Below are 26,291 nucleotides of genomic sequence, written 5' to 3'. Positions count from 1 at the left end.
TAATTATTCTTGTTATAAGTACTTCAAACTGTTCCAGAAATCATCTTCTGCAACTACATTCAATACAAATCCAGGAACCAAACACAAAAAATCTATTTCATTCTTATACTTCGGTTCGACCCCAAATTCCAACTGCATAATGACTAGGCTTTCAAAACTCTTAAATACATTTCAATTCTAATGACTCAGGACAGAATGCCAACTGCTACACAGATAAGGAAGACCAATATAAAAAATATTTGGCTTACTGTGACTTCTGAGTAAGACTTAAACTCAAAGATATTTTAATTGTGCTCCTAAGAGTATTTTCTGTTCTGAACTTTATGGAAAGTATCTTCATTATCAACTAACTTTCTATTGAAGACTACACACGTGGCAATGACTTAAGACCATGTCACAATTCTTCGGTTCCACAAGGAGGGATGGGGCTTTGGGGGTTCTCAGAATGGAAGCAAAATGGGTATATCACTGCATGAAAGAGGCAAGGAGGGAATGCAGATTTATACTGGCTGAATGGAAATATTTAAACAGAGGTACTACTCTTTTTAATTCCTACATGGTTCACATATTACCAAATACTTCCATTCTTTATGCTTCTTTTGGTAAATGTTACTTTTCAGTTTCCTAAACTGAAATTGGGGCATTTCTGGCAATTCTTGGATCTTTGAAGGGCCAAGTACATTGTGAAAGCAATAAAGAACTATAAAGCTGGAGAGCACACCAAAGGTTCCCTGAACCTATCCCTACTTTCTAATGAATATTTATACCATGTGTGTTACAACAAGGTTATCACCAAGGAAACATCACTACATTTCAGACAAGCACTTCTCAGGAAGAATTCATCTCTCTGTGAACTTCTAGAGCACCTTAAAGGCACCTACGGCATATCTCACATACTGCAGCCACAGACTGTGATTATGCCTGTATGTGCTTTCTTTATTTAACTAAACTGGGGACAAAGACAATATCTAACCTCTTTTTTACTTCCCTACATATTTGATGCAATACCTTGAGAGGGAAAGGTATTCATTTAAAGTTTACTAAATGAATGAATAAAGGAAATCAAAGCCACAGACTACATCACGAAGTTGAGCAGCCTAATGGGCCCAAAATATCAGAAATCAGTACCCCTGAAACCTTTTCTGGATAAACAATTCCATATACAGCGTGCACCTTTACTCTTATGGTGGCCAACCAGCAAGGCATCTTCTTAAAATACACAATCAAAATCTGAGAAATCTATAAATGTCCCAATTATGTGCATCACTGAGAAGGACCTAAGTCTTTCCCCACAGATCAAATGATATTTTTCTTTTAGTTTTTCTACTATGGAAGCTTCTTCTCTTAAGAGGGGAAAACAAGTAGCCATAAAGTCATGTTTATGTCAGTAAGATGAACATAGAACTTGGGGTCAGAAGCAATACACTAGTTTTTCTGAGAGGCCGCCCAGTGGGGGCCCTTCCAAGTCTACTGGCAGAAATAACGGTTACACCCAAGCCTGAGTTTCTGACATGGAATGTACATATCTTCACCCCCACAAAAGACAATCCTCCTTTAAAATGAAACTTGGGAAGCCACTTGAGGTAAACAGTGTAAAAATAATACACCATTCCTTAGAAACGTCCCTCCTCCCAGGGGGTATATAGGAACTTAGAGAGGAGAATTTACCATTTATCTAGCTGAAATATATCTATTCATAAGCCACCCTGAGTTTGCCTATATATTTTAACACTTACCAGACTGTATCTTATTGGTTTAGTAATTGTCTCTTCCCACTGGAATATGAATTTGAATGTGGAGACAGGCTTATTTTCATTTCAGCATTTCTAAGGTCTAGCACAGAGTTCAAGAACATTTGTTGAATGAAGTTCTGAATAAATCAGTGCACCTTCACAGTAAACACAAACTGACATGGTAATTTAAATAAGTAACACTATGGCCTGATACAGTTGGTAACTTCTTCCAAGATCATTTTAACCATCACCTATTTAAAATCATTCATCCATAGAGTCTTAAGAGTGGGTCTGATAATTCTGAGTTAGTTTAAAATGAGATTAGAGTTACACCCTACTGCTTATAAAACGTCTAGTACATGCTGGACACTATACTAACTCTAGTTAGTACAAATAACTCTTGCAGTTGGCATCATTATCCCAAATTTATAGATGAGGAAACTGAGCCTCTAAACAAATGGATCAAAGTGGCAGATCAAGGGCCAGAATTGGGATTAAAACTGTGGTTTACTGGGCTCCATAATCTTTCCACTGTGCTTGGCTACTAACCTTGGCTGTCAATATAATGAGATAAGAATGAACAAAAGTGAGATGAGGAGTGTAACAAATGGGCCAAAAGAGTGATAAGAATCACATTTGGTTCTTTTGTCCCAACAGGCGGGGGCGGGGGGGGGGGGGGGGGGGGGGGTGGGGTAGAAAAGGCACACATGCCTCCTCCAAAATGCACACATGACCTATGATTAAGCAGTTCTATGAGAGAAAGAAGTGGATTATTAATCAAAGTAAGACTGTAGAGCAAAACACCCTGGAAAATGTTCAAAGAAAAAGTGATCAGTAAGAACTGGCCATTAAAGGAAGTGTGATTTTAAAATGTCCTTCGCGGTTGCCCTTTTACTCCAATACAGTAAGATATACACCCCAACATTCATGGACTTATTCCTATCATTTTAGAATCACACACTGGTTAAAAATTAAGAACCTGAAGAAACATTAGAGATTACCTAACCATTATACAAGTGGGAAGATGGAGATCAGAGAAATTAAATAATTTCCTCAAGGTCACTGAAAAATGTATAGCTATATACAATGGTATACTACTACTCAGCCATAAAAAAGAATGGATTTTTGCCATTTGCAATAATATGGATGAACTTGGAAGATATTACGCTAAGTGAAGTAAGTCCAACAGAGAAAGACAAATACTGTATGATATCGCTTATATGTGGAATCTAAGAAAATAAAACCAACTAGTGAATATAACAAAACAGAAAGAGACTCACAGATAAAAAGAACAAACTAGTGGTCACCAGTGGGTAGAAAGAAGGAGGCAGGGGCAAGATAGGGTCAGGGGATTAAGAGGGACAAACTACTATGTATAAAATAAATAAGTTACAAGGATATATTATACAACAGAGGGAATATAGCCAATATTTTTTAGTAATTATAAATGGAACATAACCTTTAAAAATTGTGAATCACTGCTAAACAGCTGAAACATATAATATTGTGCATCATCTATGCCTCAGTTTTTTAAAAAAAGGAAAAAATGTATAGTTAGATCATTAAATTATACTCTTACATATATTATTTACAGATATTTTTAAATTAAGGATGTAGTTTTTCCACTTATGGCTTTGTGATCTGGGGCTCTTTAAGGCACTTCTTTTTTGCAACTATCTTCTCTAGAAGAACACTTGGAGAATTTCTTATTAACCCCATTTCAGAAGAGACATCCAGAGTATCTCCAAAAATTCTGTATGAAAAAGCTGAGGAGTATGTTTCCCTGTGACTGAAGCTAGCTCTAGATTTGGACCCAAAAAGGATAATTGGCAGCGGGGGGTGGGTGCAGTGCTAGTTCTCTTACATGCCAAATATACGCAGAGAAGACTTACTGGCGACATGAAGAGGCCACTTTGCTTTTTCCTAGATGACACGTATACCACAAAACTATATATATGTAAATATGATAGCAGAGACATTTTTAAAAAGACCTTTTTTAAAATTGAAAACTGTTAAATAAGAGGGTAGGATGTGTGAGTCATTTTGAATATCAGTGCTACGACCAGTCCAGTTAGTTACCAGATAGCCTGAGAGCTGCCATATGTTCCTATGGCAGGTGTGCATGAAGGGTGTGAAAAGCCACACAAAACGAAAACTTTTTTGAAGAGATTCCTGGACTAGGGATGGAAATGCAAGCTCGCCCCCTTGAGACAAGAGGAAGGAAACACAGAAAATAATCAAACTACAGGGAGAATTCAAGATTTTAACCAGAAATAGTCCAACACTGCCCTTACCACAACCTTGAAGAAACAAATATTAATATTGTTGTAAAAATAACTAAGAATGGAAATTCAGTTAATTTAACGTTTGGCTGTGTCGGGTTTTTTTAAAATAAATTTATTTATTTATCTGTTTATTTTTGGCAGCGCTGGGTCCTCGTTGCTGCACGCAGGCCTTCTCTAGTTGGCGGCGAGCGGGGACTACTGTTCATTGGGGTGCGCAGGCTTCTCATTGCAGTGGCTTCTCTTGTTGTGGAGCATGGGCTCTAGTTGCTCGCGCTTCAGTAGTCGTGGCTTGCGGGCTCTAGAGCACAGGCTCAGTAGTCGTGGCGCTGAGGTTTAGTTGCTCTGCGGCATGTGGGATCTTCCCGGACCAGGGCTCGAACCCGTGTCGCCTGCACTGGCAAGCGGATTCTTAACCACTGTGCCAACAGGGAAGCCCTATGTAGTTATTTTTTTTAAAAGGGAGCATGGTTCTGATTGGGGAGTGTGTGTTAAATGAAGAGTAGACTTTCCCAGTAACCTAATACTCAACATATGGGATTTTATAGTTGTGCTTGAACATATTTGTTCTTGAGTGTTTGGCTGCTAGGACCATGGGCATCCTGACAAGATATACCTGGCTTATTGAATTAACTCCTCCATATGGCTAATGAGCTTCTGCAATGATCATCTGGAAAAGGAACTATTACAGAAATACCTTAATGAACAGATACCCCAGGGAAGCAAGCTCCTTCCTAATGAACTTGGCCACGTGTTGAAAAGATTCACAGAGGACATGGAGTATGCTGGTTTGCAGCACTGGGTCAGGGAAGTAGGAGTCAGAATTCCTTCCTGGTCACCATGGAGCATATTCTCAAGGTGAATGGTCCCAGAAAGCTTTCTGTTCTGGACTCAAGTATTGAATGTCACCTCTACACCCAGTCATATCATTCTTTAGGAAATAAATGGCAGGTTTGGAAAATATTAGTAATTGTACATCAAAAGCAAACTCTCTGGACAAATACCATCTTGATGGTACTTAGCTACAGCTAAACAAATTATAATAAGAACATGAGACTTATTTTAAAGTGAATCAGCTTAGATCCTAAAACAGCCAAAGGAATTTCTCCAACTATCACTGAAAGCACGAGGGTATAATGCAATGGTTTTAGAATCTTAGGGTGTGTATGCATCATTCAGGGGTACTTGTTTAAAATGCAAAAACCCATCCAAGTGAACTGAATTCCCCAGAAGTATACCCTCAGGATGACTTTTCTGGAAACCACAGTATAGCAGAGACATTACGGACACAGAAATGAGGTTCTAGTCTAGCATACAGAATTAACTAGCTGTAAAATGAGGCAAGTCGCTTAACTTTCCAGAAATCATTTTTTTCCTCCTATAAAGCAAAGGTATTAGACTTCAGATAATCTTTAAGCTTCACTCAAATTCTAAGGGTCTCAGAAGTAAAACAAGCACCATGTCTCCCAACTTAAATTAACATTTGATGCTATTCCTGAAGCTTTTATAACAATGTTCAAGAAGCAGAACCTGAGGCTTGATTGTTTTAGGAACCACAATATGCCACCGGTTACTTAAATTACTTAAATTAAAAAGGATATTGGAATCTAAAGTTATAAAACTAATTAATAATAATAATGCTAAGTGGTACTTACTGCATGTCAGGCTCTAAGTACTTGATATATATTAACTCACTGAGGGGAAAAAAAGAGGACTACAAGAGGTAATCTGAGAACCTTGAAACCAGGAATGTATATAAGAAGGGATAATGTTGAATATTAAATTGTAACTAGTATTAAGGCTTTGGCAATACTTAATAACAACCATGACTACTAAATGCTGATGAGGGCTTCCCTGGTGGCGCAGTGGTTGAGAGTCTGCCTGCCGACGCAGGGGACGTGGGTTCGAGCCCCAGTCCGGGAAGATCCCACATGCCGTGGAGCGACTGGGCCCGTGAGCTATGGCCGCTGAGCCTGCGCGTCCGGAGCCTGTGCTCCGCAACGGGAGAGGCCACAACAGTGAGAGGCCTGCTTACCACAAAAAAAAAAGAAAGAAAAATGCTGATGAAATGACTAATGGGAATGGACCATATTGTGTATAAAACCTGGCCTCTGGAATTGTGAACAGTTTTCGATTCAGTGAAGAAATATCCGTTAGGACCACATATCATGTATTGAGACACCTGTAGCATTTAACACACGCATGCGTTTTCTCTGAGGATATAAGCAAGCACTATTCTTGATACTGCCTAATTCCTTTATGAACCTATGCTTTAGGTTTTCAAGACAGTAGCAAAGCGTAAGATACACAGTTTTTTCCCGTTTTACATTTGGAAGAGGATGATTCAGTGAAACAATGAGTCAATGAAGCAATGACTGGCTTCTTCCCAAGGCCAGCAAAGAGACTGACCATGTGTCTGAAAGATCGAATTAAATAATGCTAAACAAATGCCACTCCACCCTCGACTACAATCACAAGCTCAAGTAACCCTTTACAGACTGCAAACCCAGACTCCAGAAGGTTAAGGCTAGAAGACGAATAGAGTAAGGAAGCTGAGCCCTGGAGAGACTAAGTCAAAAAGCAAATTCAGGAGAAACACAGAATCGGAACTCTCCACCTTCCTATGTGCAGGTTAGTAACCAGAGCTTTCACGGCAAGATGAAACAATTTAGAAAAGAAAAAAATTCTACTTGCTTTCTCTTTCTTTTCATCCACTGAAGCACAAGTATCCTCTAGGTCAGGAGCCCACAAACTACCACCACTAGGCCACCGCTTGTTTTTGTACAGCCCGTAAAAAAACACCCTGAGTAGATTTTACATTTCTTAATGATTGAAAAAAATTCAAAAAATTAAATTACTTCATGATATGAAATTCAAATTTCTATAAAGTTTTATTGGAACACAGTCACACTCTTGTTTACAGGCAGCCTGTGGCTGCTTTCACACTATAACATCAAAGTTGATCAGTTGTTACAGAAACTGTAGTCCCACATACCCTAAAATATTTACTCTCTGTCCTTTACCAAAAACGTTTGGGAACTTCTCAATGAATATAGCATGTGGAAAGTTAAATGGGATAAAAAGAGAAAATGGGGCATTGGAAAGATCAAATTGTGTGTCCATGCTTTCTCCTTTCAATCCATAGCAAGTAAGGCAAGGCTGGCAGAGCAACAGGGAGGGGAGGTCAGTGGTCAGATTTCACGTCACTTTGAGAACGCCGTGAACACAAAACCCTCCACTGTGTAGACCTGAAAATCCTCATAAACTAAAAATTCCATTAACGTATGCTTTCTCTAACTACGCTAAGTGAAGGCAGACACAAAGCACAGATAACCCCTAGCAACAGACAAATTACATGATTCTCACATATTGATGCTCCTTAGAATATACCCACAGTCACAGAGCCTGGGGTTAAGTGGCAGGGAGGAAAGCACCCCACTGGGCAAGTCCTAGGTTAGAACCAAACTACAAGCTCCCATTCTAGCAGGCTCTGACCTTGAGCTAGCCGTGTGACTCTCTGAGGGTGTAATTCTTTTATCTGTAAAATGAGGCTTGATGACCAACCAGAGGAATATTACCTATCTCAACTCCTAAAACTGGAGGAAAAATGAGAAGAGGAAAGAGACGAGGAGAGGAGGTACTTTCTTTTAAAAATACAGTGTTTTGTTTTCTTTTTTATAGTAGTCAAGATACTGTCAGGACAGAGATATCCTCATGGGAAAGCAAAAGGTCTATGGCCAAGCATCAGGCTGCACTCCAGAACACTAATTAGCAAGACTTCAGATGGAAGACTAAGAAACAGAGGCATTTGAATTCAAGGATGTGAGTTTGTTCCTTTCCATTTTTAGGGGCTCCTGGAAACAAAGACACATGTACCCATGCAGGGTGTGTTCTCTTTTCTTTCCCCAGGGGCAAAAGCAATATTTGTCTGTATAGTGCCTGCTGTACAAGTAGCCAACCAGGCATTAGTCATGGATACTATCTGTAATAAGGGGTGGGTGAAAACAGTCAGCACCTCCCTACCACTGTACTCCAAAAAAATGAAGCTTGTTTATCACAGTCCATACACTTGAAACATTTTGGGAGGGTATAGTTCTGTTTATGTACTGGGGTAACTTTATGAAAAAATACTTAGCCCTCTGAAGAGCAAACACAGTGCACCCTCAAGTCTAGACAAGGAAGGTTCATTGTCCGACGGGCAATATGATTTAGGCCAGTAACTCGATTTTTCAGCTTCCAAAAGGTGTTCTTTTTTTTAAGACAAGTGTGGAATCTAAAGCTTAGAACCCTGTTTCTCTCAACAAGTTTAAGTTCTCTGTTTTACAAGTTAATAGCTTTAAACAAGAAGAACAATAATCTCAAGACCCTGAAGAAAACCATTTCTGAAAACTTAGTTAAGTATTAAATATAAAATTACCATATGGGTCAGCACACCCATTACTAAGTATATGAAAACATATGTCCACACAAACTTATATACAAATGTTCAGAGCAGTTATTATTCACAATAGCGAAAAAGTAGAAATAATCCAAATGCACAACATGTAGTATATCCATACAACAGGATATTACTTGGCAATAAAAAGAAATGAAATACTGATCAATGTTACAACATGGATGAACCTTGAAACATTACACTAAGTGAAAGAAACCAGTCACCGAAGGCCACATATTCTATAATTGCATTTATATGGAGTTCCGGAACGGGCAAACCCATAGAGACAGAAAGGAGATTAGTGACCGTTAGCTGAGGAGGGTGGTAGTGAACTGCTAATGAACATGGGGTTTCTTTTCAGCATGATGACAACGTTACAAAATTAGACGGCAGTGACAGTTTTAAGACTTTGTAAATATATTAAAAACTACTAAGCTGCGCACTTTACTTGAATGAGTGAATTTTACGGTTATGTGAACTATGTCTCAATAGAGCTATTATGAAAACCTAGTGAATTTTTTTTCCATCATTAAAAATGACATACTTCATATTTTAGTCAGTATTGAGCTTTAAGTTAAAATCTCATTTTTGCTATCATTTTCTATATAAAGAAAGAAGAGTCAGGTTTAAGAAGGGTTAATAGATCCCTTTTTCTGGTAATTCCCATCTTGTGACATGTTAAACCTCATGACAAATTGGAAAGTCTTGTGCTCACAGGAAAAGCATTTTTCATTATTATCTCCAAGGGATCCCTGCAGGAGGGTCCATTCTAAAACTATGCTATGCAAAAGCTTCACTGCAACATGTCCACATTTGTATATGAGGGAACAAGGGAGAAAGGGAAAAAAATCCTACTGTGAATCAAAAAAAATCCCCCAAGCAAGGCCATAAATCAGACACAACAGAGCAGCCTAAACACACTTTGTGCTCATACAGACTTACCGCCTGGGTCTTCGGGCCTTGTTTCACCTCCGGCGTAGAAGCTACGTTTCCTACAGCCACCTCTTCAGAAACTGAACTCTCCTTGGTATTACTCAGAAAATCCATTTCATCTTCAGCTTTCGTGTCTGGCATTTCTGAAGAGAACAAGGTGGTTACAAAGTACATTTGGAAAAATTGATTCCTGGGCCTTACTATTTACACAACATGCTCCAGGTTTCATGTGTTTTGTTTGCCTTTCCCTTTGTGTTAAATAGAAAGTATTATTTTGAAGCTGGTGTCATTTCTGACCCTGTGCTGAGCTAGTCCCTCATCACCTGGTTATATGGTTTTCTCCTGCTTCTGTGTGGGTTTGTAGCTAAGGTAAGATCCAGTTCAATGTCCACTGAACTTCCATCTTCACTACTGACTTTTTCATGACAATTTGATGAGTGTGGTGCTGTCTTGTACATGGAAAAGAAAACTGACAAGCTTTAAGGGAACAGATTAATAGCTAAAGCTAGTAGTCCATCCTGACCATTATCAAAGAGGCAAGAGATGTATCTGTACAGGACAAAAAGGAAAGAGCTACTGAGAATGAGATAAAGCCTTTGGGAAGAGTCTTTCTTTAAAAACATACTACATACACTCACCTACCCATCACAGCAATTGATAAGACTGAACTATTCTTAATAAATTAGTTTTTGTTTTAACTTTTATTTCTTCTCAAACCAAAACATAATTACACACTATCAACAGCAATTCCTTTTCTGAAGAAAAAGTTTTTTCATGTTTTCTTTAGAATTATGCTCAACAGACCAAACAGTAGTGGTTTTGTTACATGACTACCATATGGTCAAGCTAATACAGGAAGGAAGTGATAAAATGATGCCTGAGGCAAATTTAGGCTTCAACACTTCTTTAAAGGGGACTGATGGTTGAACAGTCAAAATTCACCTTGATAATCCAAACACAAATGGAACTATCAACTCGATTTCATTTGGAAGATTTTCTGTGGTGGTTATTAATCTAGTCACACTACTACTCTGGCAGAGAAAAATCTTCCCTACACCAGAGGGCAGAGGCTCCTTTCACCAAAGAATAAATTATATTATATTGTATTATGTATTTTATAATTATATAAATAAAATATATTAAGATTTTATTCTAATAGCACACTGTGAGAGTGTATACCTTTATACACTGTGACGTATAAAGGTCTACTTTAGATTTAGGAAAGTGACATTCCTATAAATGAACAGTTGTAAGTCTCCTTTCTTTGCCCTAATTTTTTAATTACATAATCTTACTAGCAATTAAAAAAATGGGCAAACACGTTTCCTTGCCCAAAGAACCAAAATCTTTCTTACATTTCATAAAATGTGATTAAAGTTAAAAAAAAAAACAACTGACTAAGCAACCCCCTTAAAAGTATTCCTTGATCAAAACATTTCTGACTAAGATAGGGTTGTTTTTGGTTTTTGGTTTTTTTTTTGGGGGGGGGGGGCTGTTGATGATTTTTATTTTATTTATTTGGGGATGTGATTTCTGACACATCCTTACTATCCTACATCCATCAACTGAAAATATGTATCTTGGCAAGTAGCAACCAGTTCCAGCGGTAAACAGAGATTAGTGAGACCTGTGGGGTGTTGGCAGCCCCCTCGGGACTGGCCTGGCTCAGTTATGCACAACTAACTTCCCAAAGCACTGCGGCCAATGCTCCTGATGTGTAAAGGGCTACGTCCCCTCACCCTAACTGGAAGTTTTGTGTTTTCCTCATCTCAATTTCTACTTGGCTTTGTCAACAGCAGTATATAAAAACAAAAGCCAATGCCATGTGGCTCCTTCCAAATCAGCAGTTAAACTGATGTCTCCTCACTTATAAAACAGTATGGTTAAATTCATAAATGGCAGTGTAAACTTCCTAGAAAATACCCTTTGGTCTGAGATCACACTCAGGTGCTTTTTCTCCAGGGCAACGTGACCAGGGACTTTCCCCAAATCCTGGCTATTTTCTGAAAAAAGCACCAATTTCTTCATCACTGGTTACTTCTCTCTGTCCTTTGAGGCCATGAGCATGGAGCACATATGACTCCTCTGGAGAGCAGAATAAGTAACTCTACACACACACACACACACACACACCGAAATCCCAAGCGCAGAGACACAGTTGAAACTTGATTTTCATCTCATTTTCCTTCCTAAAGCCTTAAAATCTTAAACATAATTTCTTAGCACCTTTACTATCTTTGTGTGCTATTAAAAATCAAAGTCTGGAAAAAAAAAATCAAAGTCGGCTTGGTTTCTATCTTTTCTCATAAGGTACTATAGACACAAACCTTACATAGTTTGTACTTGCTTGGATTAAATTCTGACTACTGAGCCAGAAAGAGAAATAATTCCAGCCCATGTGGCCAAAGACGCAGCACCCAAATGAAAACAACATAGGCAGGCATCAGCTTACAGCCACTCCCGTTCTTCTAAAATGTCAACCTGCCAGGGCCCCCAAAATAGACTTGCTGTTGTGCCTTCTTTTAAAAATTACAGACCTTCTCATTGAAATTCTGAGACTGTTAGTGATAGAAATTTGTTGGCTGCTAACAATCCAAGATACTTTAATAAAACAAAAAGTGTGAAATCACCAAAAATACTATCTCAGGTTTCTTAAACCCCTCAACTGGAAAAATAGATTATAAATGGTTAAACACCCTCTATCAGGGAAAATGACCACTGTGTTTAAATTGCTCTTTTTCTAAAGCCACTTCTCTCCTTATTCTATTTGTTCATTTCTATTCATGCCCCACCCCCCAATTCTTAACACCTACTACAGTAAAGGGGTTTTCAAAAATTAGAAAGAACGGCAAGAGCAATCAAACGATAAAAACAAAACAGGCTTCTTACCTACGAGAGCCTGGGGGCAAGCAAGGAGATAGGTCCTCTGTCTATAGCTGGTAACAGGTGGTGGTCGCAAAGTCTGAATCAAACTGACCTTGAACGACTTCAGGAGTCAAAACCGAGTCCGACTCCAGTTTGAACTTCAGCCTCAACCCCCAATAAGGAGTTTTATTCAGATCGTTTCTTTCCACTGAACACCAGTGGTTTCTCTTTGCTCTCTCTGGACATGGTTACCCACAGACGGAACGGGCTGGTGCTGTGTGAGCAATCTGCTTGCTGCAGCTGCTTCACCAAGATAAGCAGACACAACGTCTGCCCTGTGACAGCAGCTCAGCAGACTAGGCTCTGGCGGAAATCCTGTATCCTATCCCCTGCCTTTCGCAGGGTCCTCAATTCCCAGACTGCTGCCCAAGAGCAACAGGCAATGGAACTGGAGGTCTGCTCCTCAGGCAGGAAAAGGAGGGAGTTCCCTTCTCACAGCCTCCACCAATGACCTAATACCACCATTTGGGATGCTGGGCCATCGGCTTACCAGGATACTTAGAGCTGTTTGTGAAACCACTCTGACTAAATTTGCTCAGGACACAGACTAGGATGATAGGGAAAGAAAGGAGTTTCAGGTTTGTAAATAAAACAGCACTGTTTGTTATGGTTCTTGGGAAAAAGGACTATGCCATGTGAACAAAAACAGCTGCTAAATTCCTTTATCATTTTTGAGCACCTGGGATCTAGGCACTGTTTTCCAGGTTAGGAAAGTCATGACTGCACCAGTGCGATAGAGCATTTATAGGCTTTAAGCAGTCAAGCCAGAAGTCTGGAATGCAGGGAGCAAAAACTGCCCAACCCTGAGATGACGTGCCTCTCCGGATGGTGCTGACTGGTAACCTGGCAACCTACCCGATGAACGCCAGACCTCTAAACAACAACATGACACCTATGTTTATACCAGCACATCACAGAGACTCTTAAGGGAATTTGTTTCTCGAACTGTTGATTTCGTACTCTACTTTGCTTACCTGTTGCCGGAGTTGGTCCCTGGAGAGGTGGAATAATCTTCTCTGGCTCCTCCCTTCCAGCAAAGCATCCTGCAAGGTTCCCAGAGGCTTCTCCACGACTACTGCCCATTGGCGGGGTCTCCGCAGGCTGGAAAGCACTCGCCTTCCCTGCAGAAGCACTCTCCAGCTGTTCGGGCCCTGGGCCCGCCTCGGAAGGACAGGGCAGTGACATGTGACTGATTTCCCCCTCTGTCATCAGTTCTCCCGAGGCCTTAACTCGTTCTATGACAGCATCCACTATGCGACTCGCAGCCTCCTCAATCAAGTCCGCTGTCTCAGGCAGAAGCACGGCTTTGGCAGCGACAGTGCACGGCGTAGGGGCAGCATCCCTTCCCCTGCCTGGGGCCTTGTCACCACGGCTTGAGAGCTCCGTCTCTGTGGGGTGCTCTTTGGCAGCAGGCTGCAGCGGGACGTGATGCGCTTCCTCATCCACCTGTGTCTCCTTGGAGTCGCCTGTGCTACGGCTGCCATCTGCTCCCCCCACCTTCCCCTTCTCCCAACCCAGGGACACGACCTCTGGGGGTGCGGCGCCCTGAGGGTCAGTCACACCTTTGTCCGGTAAAGCTCCCGGCAAACCCAGGATCATATTCTTCTCCTGGCTCGAAGAGACTTGCGGAATCTGGATGTCTGGAGCGTTGTGTGGTGTATCCTTTCTCCCGGTCCCAGTGGTGCCTTGCAGAGCACCGACCACGGCACCATCCAATGCTGCATTTCCACTCACCTCACAAGCAGTGGTCTTCCCCTGGGACTGAGTGTTTTTCACTTCAACATCCAGAGCAGAAGATTGCTCACAATTAAGAACCTCGAACCCATCTGGTAACAGATTTGGCAATGGAGGTGAGCTGTTCTGCTCTGTACCTGAGGCCTCCTGGCTTGAGTCTGCAGCCAGACTCGCTCCTGGTGGCACCAGGCTCTGTGCAGCCCCACCTTCAATCAGCTGTGCGACTGGTGGGGCCACTTCCTTGTTATGTTTAGTTTCTGCGTGAAGACAGGCCAAGGGTGTGCCCAGTGAATTACCGTTCCGAGGAGCTCTGTCCTCATCACAGACAGCTGAGCCAGGTTCTTCATGGAATCCCGGGGCCTCTTGTCCAGGAGGTGGTGTTCTCGGCTCTTCCTGCAACGTTCCTGAACGAAGAGTGTTGTCCTTAATGGAGGAACAGGTCACTGCTTTATCCTTGTCTTCTGGTCCCTGAGCTGCAGTGCTCTCTGGAACCACCTGATCTTTCCCTTCTTCAGTCAAAGCGGAATCAGAGGCCAAAGCGGCCTGACCCACATGGAGCAGGGAAGAGTCAGTGACCCCCTCGACGATATTCAGGACTTCAGGGTCTGCTGAGAGGCAGGGACGCTCACACTCCGCACCAGGTCCTATGGGACTGGTATTGCCCATGCTGGGCTGAAGATCTAGAGCAGAGGAGGGTGTGCACAGGCCCGCTACACTGTCTTCTGCTGGCTGCTTCTCCAGATCATTCGAGTCTCCATCTGGGCCATCTCTACAGTCTGTATGTGGTTCAAGAGTTGCTGTTCCTTTTTCATTCTGGGAGGAGGGGACAAGAGAAAGTGCGTCATCTTTGGTTACTGATTCACTGCCGGGACTGCCTGTCAGAGAGAAAGTCCTGCATGATATCACTGCCTGGTCTGACACCCGTTCTTTCTCAGCTTTGGGGACAAGAGCATGTGGATGTGGAACTACCTCAAGCATATTTGCTAAAGGTGTTTCTAGTTTCGAATCTTTTCCTTGGCTTTCTTTATCCAAAACTTGGAGAGGACAAAAATCCACATGTTCCTGGGTGTCTCCATCAGGGTCAGGGGTGACCGTGTTAGCCTGTGGGGCTTCCAAGCAGCTGGCAGTGGGCAGTGGTTGTGTGTTGAGCAGCCCTGTGGTGGTGCCTTCAGGCTGGGTAACTATGTCATCACAGTGTTCTACAGCCAACACACCACTAGAAGTCCCCGTGTTCTGTCGACATGCAGAGGCAGCACAAAGTTTATCATCTCCAGTTGTAGAACAGATGGGTGATTTGCTGTTTTGGCTTTGAACATGAGATGAATCCGTTTCTGATTTCTGGTTTGGCATAACATCTTTTTGCGGCCTGGGAAAGGTTAAATCAGAGGGTGACAATGCCACACACATGCGGGCTAAGGGAGTGTCAAGCTCGAGACCTTCTGAAATCCCATCTTTTGCAGCAGCTAGAATTAACTGAGAGTTCTGAGCCCCTGGAGCATCAGCACTCTCTTCACAACTTCTAGAAGTTTCCGTTTCTGCAGTGCTTTCATCAATGGCAGTTTCTTCATCACTAACGACAAGTAAAGACTCAGCAGGCTTGTCAGCAACCAGGAAGCCAGAGGCAGAGACACCATTTGGAACACTGGCTTTATCCATAGGCTTGTCTGTGACTTTTAGGTCAGAGGCTCCAGCTGTGCTGATATTAGAGTCCTCAAATCTTTCCTTCATATTCTCCCCTGCTGCAAGCACATTCCTCTGGATGGTGGCCTCTGGGTTCACGAGACTGCGTTCCGTTTCCCTTGCAGTGTCTGGGACGCTGGCACCTGCTGGTGATGGGACCACCAGTTCACCTCCAGAGAAAGACTGGGCCGTGCCGGGCTCCAGGGCTACGCCTCCCTGCAGGACGCGGCCTCCACTGCCTGGAGACTCCTGGTCTGTGGTCATTGCCGACGATTTTGTTCCAGTTTCTTCATTTCTGACTCCACAGGATGGAAGGCCTTCTGTGTCCTTTCCTTTGCAATCAGGCGTGCTCTGACGGCAGCTGTCAGGATCAGACGTAGTCCCAGAGTCCACGATAGGTGCTGGCTCCACCTCGTCTCCTTTGCTCTCCACGCCTGTATTTTTCTTCCTACAGGAAGAGTCTGTATTCTCTTCCTTAACCACACTTGACAAATCATAGGAACTTTCAATCTGCCCCACAGTGCTCCCATGGCAGCACTGAGAGCTCTCAGCGCCTTCAGGAGAAGCAAGCTGCTGGCTGGCTGTGGGCTCTGATGCACAGGGAAGAAACTGACCATCTGTATCTTGGTCACTGGGCAGACTTGAAGGTTCTTGTGCTGTCACCACTGAGGGCATAAGACTGTCCATCTGTGTGAGGTTTGTTTTCTAGGAGGAAATGGAAGATATTTAAAAAAAAATTGTCCGGGGGAAAAGATGTCACTGACACCTATAAGCAAAAATTCTGTTGGAGAGAACTCAGTAGCATTCCAGCCTCTCAAGTCACAGGATAAGCCAACCTAAATAAAAATAAATTCTCTCTTGTTCCTGACATTAATTTCCTCTTATAGTTGCATATCCACTAGAATGATAAAAATGGCAAGAATAATACAATATGACTATTTTCTATATTATGAACTTATTTTAGAAAACAGATAAAAACTGAGCCTCAAAAGAGCTCAGTGGCTATCTTCAAATGAGCAGCTGAGAAAGATACTTTTTATAGGGGCTTTAGAGGGGCAGAGGCTGCTTCCATCCCACCTCATACATACAAGTAAAAACAAATCCTGGCCAGTCTGGTAAACTCTCTTCAATCACAAGGCACAGACATATGCTCCCATGCCCTAAATTCTCACTGAGGAGTTACACAGCAACCTTTAATCTCCAAAATATGCTCCGTTCAATCTAGTTTAACAATTTTAGTTATGGGGTTATAATTTCAAAAAGAGTGGCACGGTCGATTCTTTCACCTCTTGATAAAAGCAGTTCCTCTGTTCCTCTAATACTGAATATTAAATAAATAAGAATATATTGAACTAGTAGTACCTAATTCTTGATTATTCTCAGATGGTACTGTGCTTTGAGGATATTATAGGCCATCTCAAAAATAGTTTTTGCAACTTGAAAAACAGATGTAACCAACTATACAGGAATGGTTAAAACAATCATGGTTAATCAACCTGATGGAAAATGCTACGCTGTTATATAAGTGTTAACTATGAAGACCACAGTGAAATAAGGAAAAGATATTTATAACATAATGTTTAAGAAAATAAACAAAACTTATAGTTAATCTAAGGTTATAATTATGCAAAAACTACAAGTACACGTATATAAGGCTTAGGAAAAAATGGAGAAAAACAAACACAGCTGATCTTTAGAGTGGGTTTACCTTTATATCAAAATTTCGGGAATCCTTAAAATGATACTATTTTTTTTCAACACATAAAAACTATTTTGCTCTCTTTTTTTTTTTGGCTGCACTGCGCACCTTGCGAGATCTCAGTTCCCTGACCAGGGACTGAACCCAGGCCATGGCAATGAAAGCGCAGAATCCTAACCACCAGGCCTCCAGGGAAGTCCCAAAACTATTTTTATAACACCTGGTTTGCTCTTCGCTCATTATCTGATCTACTACAAGAATCTCACGCAAATCCACCATGCACTGTCATCTCATTCACTTACCCATTCAGTTCCTGTGTCGAGCACTTACAGTACTCCATCATCAGCCGATTCCTGTCTACTCACTGGGTCTGATGTAAAAGTTCACACATGTAAGTGTAAAACGAGTTACGCTCACTGAAGTCCTTCTAATAATAGAGTACACGAAAAATGAATTTTCACTGAAAGCGTCTGTGCTATGCTCCTTAGGGTATTCAAAGTGGCTTGCTTCCCTTCCTGCTGAGAGTGTAACTGACTCCAAAAAAATTATGAAAGCAGGTCATTAAATTTAATAAAGAGTGAACATTACAGAACAGAGATTTGCAGAAAAAAGTTGTCTTGCTTGAAAAATTTTAGATGCTCCTAACACAAGCATCTTCTCAGTTTTAATTTCTCATAGTTTCCTGTAAAATATTCCCACACCTTGCAGGTAGCTTTGGCATCTACTAAGTGCTGTTTTCAAATGGACTATCATTCACCCAGTAAGAAGAGCCCTAAAGGAAAACCTGACCTTCCGGCAGTCTCTTCAGAGGAAAATAAAATGACACCTATTCTGGAACAGATATGACTCGGAGAGGCAGAGGCAGGTACATCTACAACCTGCTATGAAGTGTCCTGGCCTGCTGCTCTCCGAAACAAGCAAGGCCTGCTCCCAAAGAAGGCTCTGGCGTTGAGCTGACCCCAGATGACCTTAAATGAAATTACTGCCAAGCTTTTTCCGAATCAAATCAACTCTGAAATAAAATGGGTGGAAAAATTATCTAAACTTAGCCTTTCAGATGTCGTGGCCAAGAGAGATGTACCCATGTGACGTTTATATTATCCATAATAAATGCTACCAGGGAGTATGTAATGTTTTTATGTCTGGCAACAACTTTATCTTGAAGGCTTGAGTGGATTATAAAATCTTTATTGTTTTAGTGATCTTTCTACCACACAACTACCAATTTAAATATAGTAACACAGTCATCACTCATTGAAATAGCTGTGAAAAGGCTCCATTTCTGAGCATATTTGGTTCTTATTCTTCAGCAAAAATCTCAGAAACTGTTTAGCTCATTTCGTTTTATAAAGTTAAACCAACAAATTTATAGAGTTAAATAAATTTCCTTTTAAGCCAGGAAAATTTAGTTCTAGTTGTTGCATATTTCTGTATCTGCAAGGTGTATGTGTGTCTTTCGTTATTTTAAAAGCCTGGCCAAAAAAAAAAGAAAAATTCTCGCAGTCTCCTATTGCTACTACCCCAGTGCTGAGCTCTGTCTCTATAAATGCTAACATCTAATATAGCTAAAAACTGCTTTACAGGTTTCACAATCTTTGAGGGAAGCACTGTTATGTTCTAATTATAGTAAGGCTCATTGGGGGAAGGGGTGAGGGCACAAAAGCCTGAAAATGGAAATTTTCTGTCTTACCATTAGCTGCTGTTGGATGTTCATAAGTTTAAAAATATGTCCAGTGCAACTGTCTCCAGGAAGTGGGGGTTCCTGGTGTGGTTCAGACTCAGAGGTTAATGTATAGACGTCCAGCTCTCGGTGATGCCTCACAGAACAGTCTCCGTAAGGGATTTCATAGGATAAACTGCTCCAGGAGTCTGGTTCTCCAGTATCCTCCCTGGAAGCAAGCAAACTCTGGTTAATATATATGTATATTCTATACATAATATACATGAATATATTATAATATTACTATATAATAACATATATATATATATATGTGTGTATACAATATACATATATATGTATTCTGCCTCCCAGGCAAAGGTTTAACCCTCTAAGTCTTATGCAAAATTTTGAACCTCATTGCTCTTTGAGGCTCTGCAGCAGAAATTTGGTTTGCACAGTTCCCCAGTAATTCAGGCATATAACTAACTGTTTCATTCTCTTCATAAGAGGTCATAAATGGGCTAAATGAAAACTGCAGGATTCCTCCCTAAGGATGTTCTTTTGATCAAGATAAAGAGAAGACTGGGATCCTAAAACAGTTAATATTATGCTCACAACCAAATAATGAGGAAATGTAAGGAGGATGGTTTTGCCCTGGTTTTCAAAAAAAGCAAGGCTTATGAAGCGTTTCTCTTAAAATGGGTTATACCATATGCTAAATGCAGTTGATCATATTGGGAAGGGAAGAACTAATCAATCCAATCCGTGCAAGGGCACTCCAATTTTTGTTAAAGATAGGTGGAGGAAGCACTCTCAAAATTCTCGAAGTCAACTATATAGAGGAAAACTATCAATATTATAATGCCTTATCATACTATACTTGTCAATATAATTATCAAATCCTATTTTGAATGAAGCACTTGGTTCCAAGAACTTTAAGCTATAACTTTAAATTTAAAAGACAAACAACTTTGCTCAACTCACATCATTATAGATACACCTCATATTCAAATAAAGCCGACAAATGCCCAGTATGTAAAAAAGCATTTCTGGGATAGGTCTCAAAACATGAATTCTCTTTACGTGGTTCTAATGAACCAGTACGCTGATATGGTATCCCAGAGATTCTGGAAGAAGGTGGAAGGTAGTGTTTGAGATCATTATCATGTTTTAAAATAAAAAATAAAACTAAAGAATTAAGAACTAATAGACATGCCATCCACTGACAAATATGAGAGGGAAACATTACTTCAACTCTCTCTCCAGTGTTCTGTCTACTAAATCATACCTGTCAGTTCTTAACAATTCACCAGAGAATAACTGGAATTTGAAAGCTAAAAATATGCTATAGTGGAAAACCTGTAACAAACTGGAGAGTCATACACTGGCTGAAGGTAACAATTAAGGCTGCTCCAAAAGAAAACTATTATAATTTCCATACTCAAGAGTGACTCCCAAACAGTTGCTTAAAATGAACTTAGCATATGCTATGCTAAATGTTTCATGCATTTACCAAGCTGCTCTACACTGAGCAAAGTGACCTCAAATAGAAAAGTACCTAAAAGATACTCACTTAAAAGTTCAACTCAAGAAGTCAATCAGCTCCACCAAGTGAGGGGGAGGCAACGTCTCTGTAAATTCAACTTTGGAGCTTGGGTTGACATTGTCACTAACTCTGCTTAACTGTCTGACAAGGCATTACTGGCATATCTGCTTACTCAGATTACCACTTATAGCCATGCTCCAATTTAAAAAAAAAAAAGGTATTTGAAAACAAACTTGATTTATACACCACCACTGAGTGTGAACCAAATACAACAAGCTAGGAGGGAACTGTTTGCCAAGGCAGGAGCAATTAAATAGTGATACAGTCCATTCCCAGCAAGATGGAGTTTTCTACCAACCTTGCCACTATTAATTCTCAAGCTGCTTCTTTTCTAATATCTAAACCTTGGGAAATTCCCTTCTGTAACCACAAACTATTTATCTCCTACCTCTCCCATGCTCTCCCCTTCCAGAAGAATGTGCTTTTGTTGCCACAAGTGCTAACCCTTCAATCTCCCAATTCATCATCCCTGTGGATTTTTGTTGCTTCCTAGCCCACCTAGAAACCAAAGACTAGTTAATGCAATTATTCTCCCACTGGCTTGCATGAATATCTGCTGCTATTGACACTCTTCAAACCCATCGTGCCTGTAGGTCTGGGTAAACCCCACCATTCAGCAAGTATTTGTGCCAGTATTCTTGGTGCTGGTGATACAAACGAAAATCCTTGTCCTGTTGAAGCATATATACTTAGCAAGGGAGACAAAAGCAATCAAGATAAATAAAACACCTAGAATTCTGGAAGACAGCAAGTGTGGTGGAGAAAATAAACCAGAGATGAGGGCTGCAATTTGAAATGTGGTGGGTCAGGGAAGGCCTCACCGAGGTGACATTTAAGCCAATGCACTGTCTGCTCTGTATTCAACACTGTATAAAACCTTGGCTGGATCCACTTGGCAAAGTTCTATGACTAAGAATGTTTACTGCAACATTAGGTGTAATAGTACTAAAGACTGGAAACACCCTAACCGAGTCAGTAACTAGAGGGATGTTTGGTAAATTAAAGAACAGATCTACAGACTATTATGGAGCCATTAAATATAACTGAAAAAACAGTTCAATAACATTGAAATCTATATTCAGTGGAATAAGCAAAATAAAAAGAGCAAAAAATATAAGTATAGGCAGTAAACTGCGCAATAAAAATAGTGTCAGGGTGGTTGGGTTATAGGTTTTCTTCTTCTCTGGGATTTTAATTAATGTCTTAAATAATTTTTTTAAGTTCCTATTCAGCCAGGCCTCGCTGCTGCTCTGTAATGCTTCTTACTCATGTGTGTTAATCCATCCCCACGGGGGTTACCAAAATGTTCTATAATTTCCTCAAAGGCCTAACATTAACCTTTTCTACTTCATTCTCAGGTGACCTTTTCTCCCATCTTAGTGAAAAGCTTGAGGCCATCTAACATGAACTAAACCCATCTTCAATCCACCCAAAAATGCCTGTGCCCGTCTCCTCTAACTTCAGGGCACCTCTCTATGCAGTGGGTTTGCTCTGTTCCACACCCCCGTCCTTAGGTAACTGGCTCGGTAATCACTCCCTGGATGCCTATAGTTTTCCACCTGCTTCTGGACTAGCTCCTTCCCCATCCACCTGCAAGTACCATGAAAACCTCACCAGTAGACACAGCAGAGGCAGGAAAAGGGATTACTGCACAGGCGCCCGCAGCAGCAGCAGCAATCTTTACTCAGCCCTGCAGACCAGCGGTTCTCTCTGAGGAATCCAGCCCCCAGGGGACATCTGACAATGTCTGGAGACATTTTTCGTTGTCACAACTTGGGGATGGGGAGGGGTCCTACAATGCACAGGACAGCTCCCTAGAAGAAAGAATCATCGGGCCCAAACTGCCAGTGGTGCTGGTGTTGAGAAATCCTGCTGTAAACCCCCGAACCCCTTTCTGTCTGCCCTCCTCTTCCTTCCCTTCTACCTCCTTACCAGCCATTTGAACAATTAAAGGCTTTGCGCCTACTCCCTCCCACTGCTACTAAAACTTCTGTCTCGGGTTCCACTGACAAAACAAATCTCCAAATCCAATGGCTTTTCTTTGTCTCCACTGTCCTTGAGTTTTGTAGCATCTTAAAATGGTGACCTGATTCTTCTTTTGACATTTATTCTCACTTGACATTCATAAAGAATCATCCTTTTCACCCACTGCTTTCTCTGGCTTTTTCTTCTTCTTCTCACATCTTAGATGTGAACAGATGTCAACTTCCTGAACTTGGTCTTCTATTAAATGGTAGGCACTGTGCTAGATGCCAGGGCTACAAGGTTAAATATGATACCTTTCTCAAGAATAATGTAAACACACAGCCTAAGGTCAAACATGAATTACTATTAGATAGCCATAGTTTGGCCTACTGGTGTTACTGTCACCTCCATGGAAACGAAAAGCAGAAACAATCTCATGGGAGTTTTACCCTTATGAGTGTGGCATTTTATGCACTAAATATACCATATTTCATCAAAATTACAATGCTATTACTTGTAAAAGCAACATCATTTTCTGTATTACTAAGAAGGAAAAGAACTGTTGTGAGTTAAATTATGACACAAGTTAGAAAAATTTACATCTTAAAAGAGATAATACAGGGAATTCCCTGGCAGTCCAGGGGTTAGGACTCCTCGCTTTCACTGCCGAGGGCGCAGGTTCGATCCTTGGTTGGGGAACTGAGATACTGCAAGCTGCGTGGTGTGGCCAAAGGAAAAAAAAAAAAAAGAGAGAGAGAGATAACAGAGTATAAATACAGTCAACTGTCCCTCTGAATACTGGTATGGGTGGTACAAACAGTTCAAATGAACAAACAGTTCCAACATCAACTGCTTAACTTCATTCGCCTGTGAGTCCCAAGCCTGCAACAAACGGACAGCAGATACAAGTGAAAAGGGTAGCTCAGAGGCTTTAGACAGACTTAAACACCTAAGACACTAGTTTTCAAACTTTTAAGTAGCTGAACAGTTTCAAATAAAGCCACATGCAGAAACAGAGTTGCTCTGGTGATAGGGGCAGTAGAGGGAAGGAAAGGCAAAGCCCAGCCCTCCCTCCAGCCACCATCCCTCCTAGGTGGGTTGTGAGACTGATACTAAACCCAAGGAGTAGCTAAATGTTCTTAATTCCCAAGGTACAGGCTTTCTTTATGTACAACTACCACATTTCCCACTTTAAGGTCATTCTCCTTGTTTAGTCTCCTTTGCACTTGTAGAATAACTACTCCATATTCTCCTGATTGAAGCCCTTTGTATGCTTACAGTTAGTAATTAAGTTGACCCCTCGGCTTTGTATTTCTGCCATGGAGAAGAATATGCCTGGGTATCTAAAATTTACCTTAGAAATACTCACAAAGCTTTTATGTAATCAAATCAAGTCTGGCAGGACAGAAAAGCACATCCATGAATGCACTAGAAATTCTAGTTATTTCAGCTGGTGAATTAAGAGGCACCATAGCCTCAGCTGAGGCTTTTTTAAAAAATGAGTGAAAGGGAGATCTGTAGATGAAGGAGTATAAATGCTGCGGGAAGGTTTACAGAGCTCTCCACGACCTTTCATTTTTCACCCCTATGAGGACACCACCACACTGAACAAAGAAGAGGGTATTTTTACTACCAGTTGTGGCAACTGTGCAGTATAGGCATTATTTCATTACTACGACATCAGATGGTACTGGCGTAGAATTTCTTAGATTGTTACATTCAACCACATCCCAGATCAGACTTCAAGATATAAGGACTGATATTATGATTACTGGAAACTTTCAATCATCCTGTCAGTAAGGCAATTAATATTGCTTCCAACCATTCTCAGGCGCCTTGAATTTCATCTGGAGTATCCAGCACAGCTCCAAGTGCAGTCTCCCACCTCTGAGCCCTGAAAGACTTGTTCTGCACCGTAACCTTTTCTTCATTCACCTGTAACCCCCTAAGGAGGAGCAGGACCATACACCTTCTGACTTGCTGGGTCTCACTACTCTGCTTCATCTCCTGACACATTGTAGGTACTCAAATATTTGTTGGGATTTCACTCAAGGGCAAAAGAGTAGGGATATTCTTTATAAAAATGGTTTGAGATCACTAAGAACTCACTCTCTGTGAGAGGACAGATAACCTAAAGAAGTAATTCTAGTAAGACCCAATGTAGTGGCAGTAATGGCTTAAAAGGTCTAGCTGGTAAAGGAGACTAAAAAGTCATGACAACTGAATTCAGTATATGATAAAGATCAGGAGGAAAAAACATTGCTTGAAAGTATATTTTTGGCAGCTGGTGAAAAGTGAATATAAACTATATATTAGATAATCATAATATATTAATGTTATATTACTGATTTTGATAACTGCCCTGTTATAAGAACATGCTGAAATAATTAGGAATAAAGGGGCCTGATGTCGGCAACAACTCTCGAAAGAGTTCAGTAAAATTCTATCCATCTATCTACACACACAGATAAAGCAAATAAAACATTAACAATTGGTGGGTTTAGGTGGAGGATACACAGTGGTTCACTGTACTATTCTTCAATTTTTTAAAATTAATTAATTAATTTATCTTTGGCTGCATTGGGTCTTCATTGCTGCACGCAGGCTTTCTCTAGTTGTGGCGAGCGGGGGCTACTCTTTGTTGCGGTGCACGGGCTTCTCATTGTGGTGGCTTCTCTTGCTGTGGAGCACGGGCTCTAGGTGCGCAGGCTCAGTAGCTGTGGCACACGGGCTTAGCTGCTCCGCAGCATGTGGGACCTTGCCGGACCAGGGCTCGAACCCGTGTCCCCTGCATTGGCAGGGAGATTCTTAACCACTGTGCCACCAGGGAAGTCCCATTGTACTATTCTCACACCTTTTCTATGAGTTCAAAATTTTTCACAACAAAAAGTTAAATATAAAACATCAATTAAAAGAAAGGCAGAGGGTAGTAATTCTTTCACTATTCTATGATTACTATTTACTTCAGGCAAGGAAGAAACTAATATTTGGGTATCTACTAAGAGACAGGCACCCTGATACCCCATATATTTAATCCTCATTCGAGTCTTTCAAAGAAGTGCTATTTCTAGTTCAGAGGAGGGGAAACTGAGACTCAGAAATACTAATTCATTTGCTTAAGATATAACACATACATCAGACTTTGATAAATCTGGCTTCAAATGACAAATTTTACCACTTAGGAGAAGTAAGCATTTGGGCTAGATATGTAGTCTCTTTGAGTATGTATCATAATCTGTAAAAAGACAGTAAGAGTCCCTTTAAAAGTTGCAGTGGTAATTAAAGGGGACAGGAAACAAAGTATCTAATAACGCCTGGCACACAGGAGGCAGTCAGTAAACCTTAGTACTCAAATATGTAATGGAGTAACAGATCTGGATCCATGTTGGACTGACCCCAAAGCCTGTACCCTCCCCCCCCACACACACACCTAATGCTGCACTGCTTCCAGTGGAAAGGGCTGGTCTTTAATAGAAACTCATCAGGTGCCACAGCAGGAAGCACTGAGGGTCATTTGAAGGCAGGATGGAACAAAGAGGCCTTTAGGGGAAACATTTCTTCACGAATTAAAAGAATGTCCACTCCAGGCAGAACATTTTTCAACACACAAGCATTCTCCAATGAAAAGTTCTAAAGTCT

The 26,291-nt window shown here is 41.0% G+C and overlaps 1 protein-coding gene across 10 annotated transcripts in view; it reads right to left on the bottom strand.

The window, feature by feature from the left end:
* Positions 1–26,291, bottom strand: part of AKAP13 (A-kinase anchoring protein 13) — a 350,062-nt gene that overhangs the window by 151,901 nt on the left and 171,870 nt on the right. For 9 of the 10 annotated variants that reach the window (XM_019945698.3, XM_073801374.1, XM_073801373.1 and 6 more), the window contains 3 exons: positions 19,112–19,310; positions 13,283–16,427; positions 9,393–9,526 (listed from right to left, as the gene is read on the bottom strand). In XM_019945698.3, coding sequence (XP_019801257.2) covers positions 9,393–9,526; positions 13,283–16,427; positions 19,112–19,310 — 3,478 coding nt within the window. The remainder of the gene's footprint in view (positions 1–9,392; positions 9,527–13,282; positions 16,428–19,111; positions 19,311–26,291) is intronic. The other variant, XM_073801376.1, reaches the window with a different exon arrangement.

This window comes from Tursiops truncatus, chromosome 2, assembly GCF_011762595.2.
Source record: "Tursiops truncatus isolate mTurTru1 chromosome 2, mTurTru1.mat.Y, whole genome shotgun sequence".
NCBI classification, from domain to species: domain Eukaryota; kingdom Metazoa; phylum Chordata; class Mammalia; order Artiodactyla; family Delphinidae; genus Tursiops; species Tursiops truncatus.
This window is presented reverse-complemented; position numbering and strand designations above follow the sequence as displayed.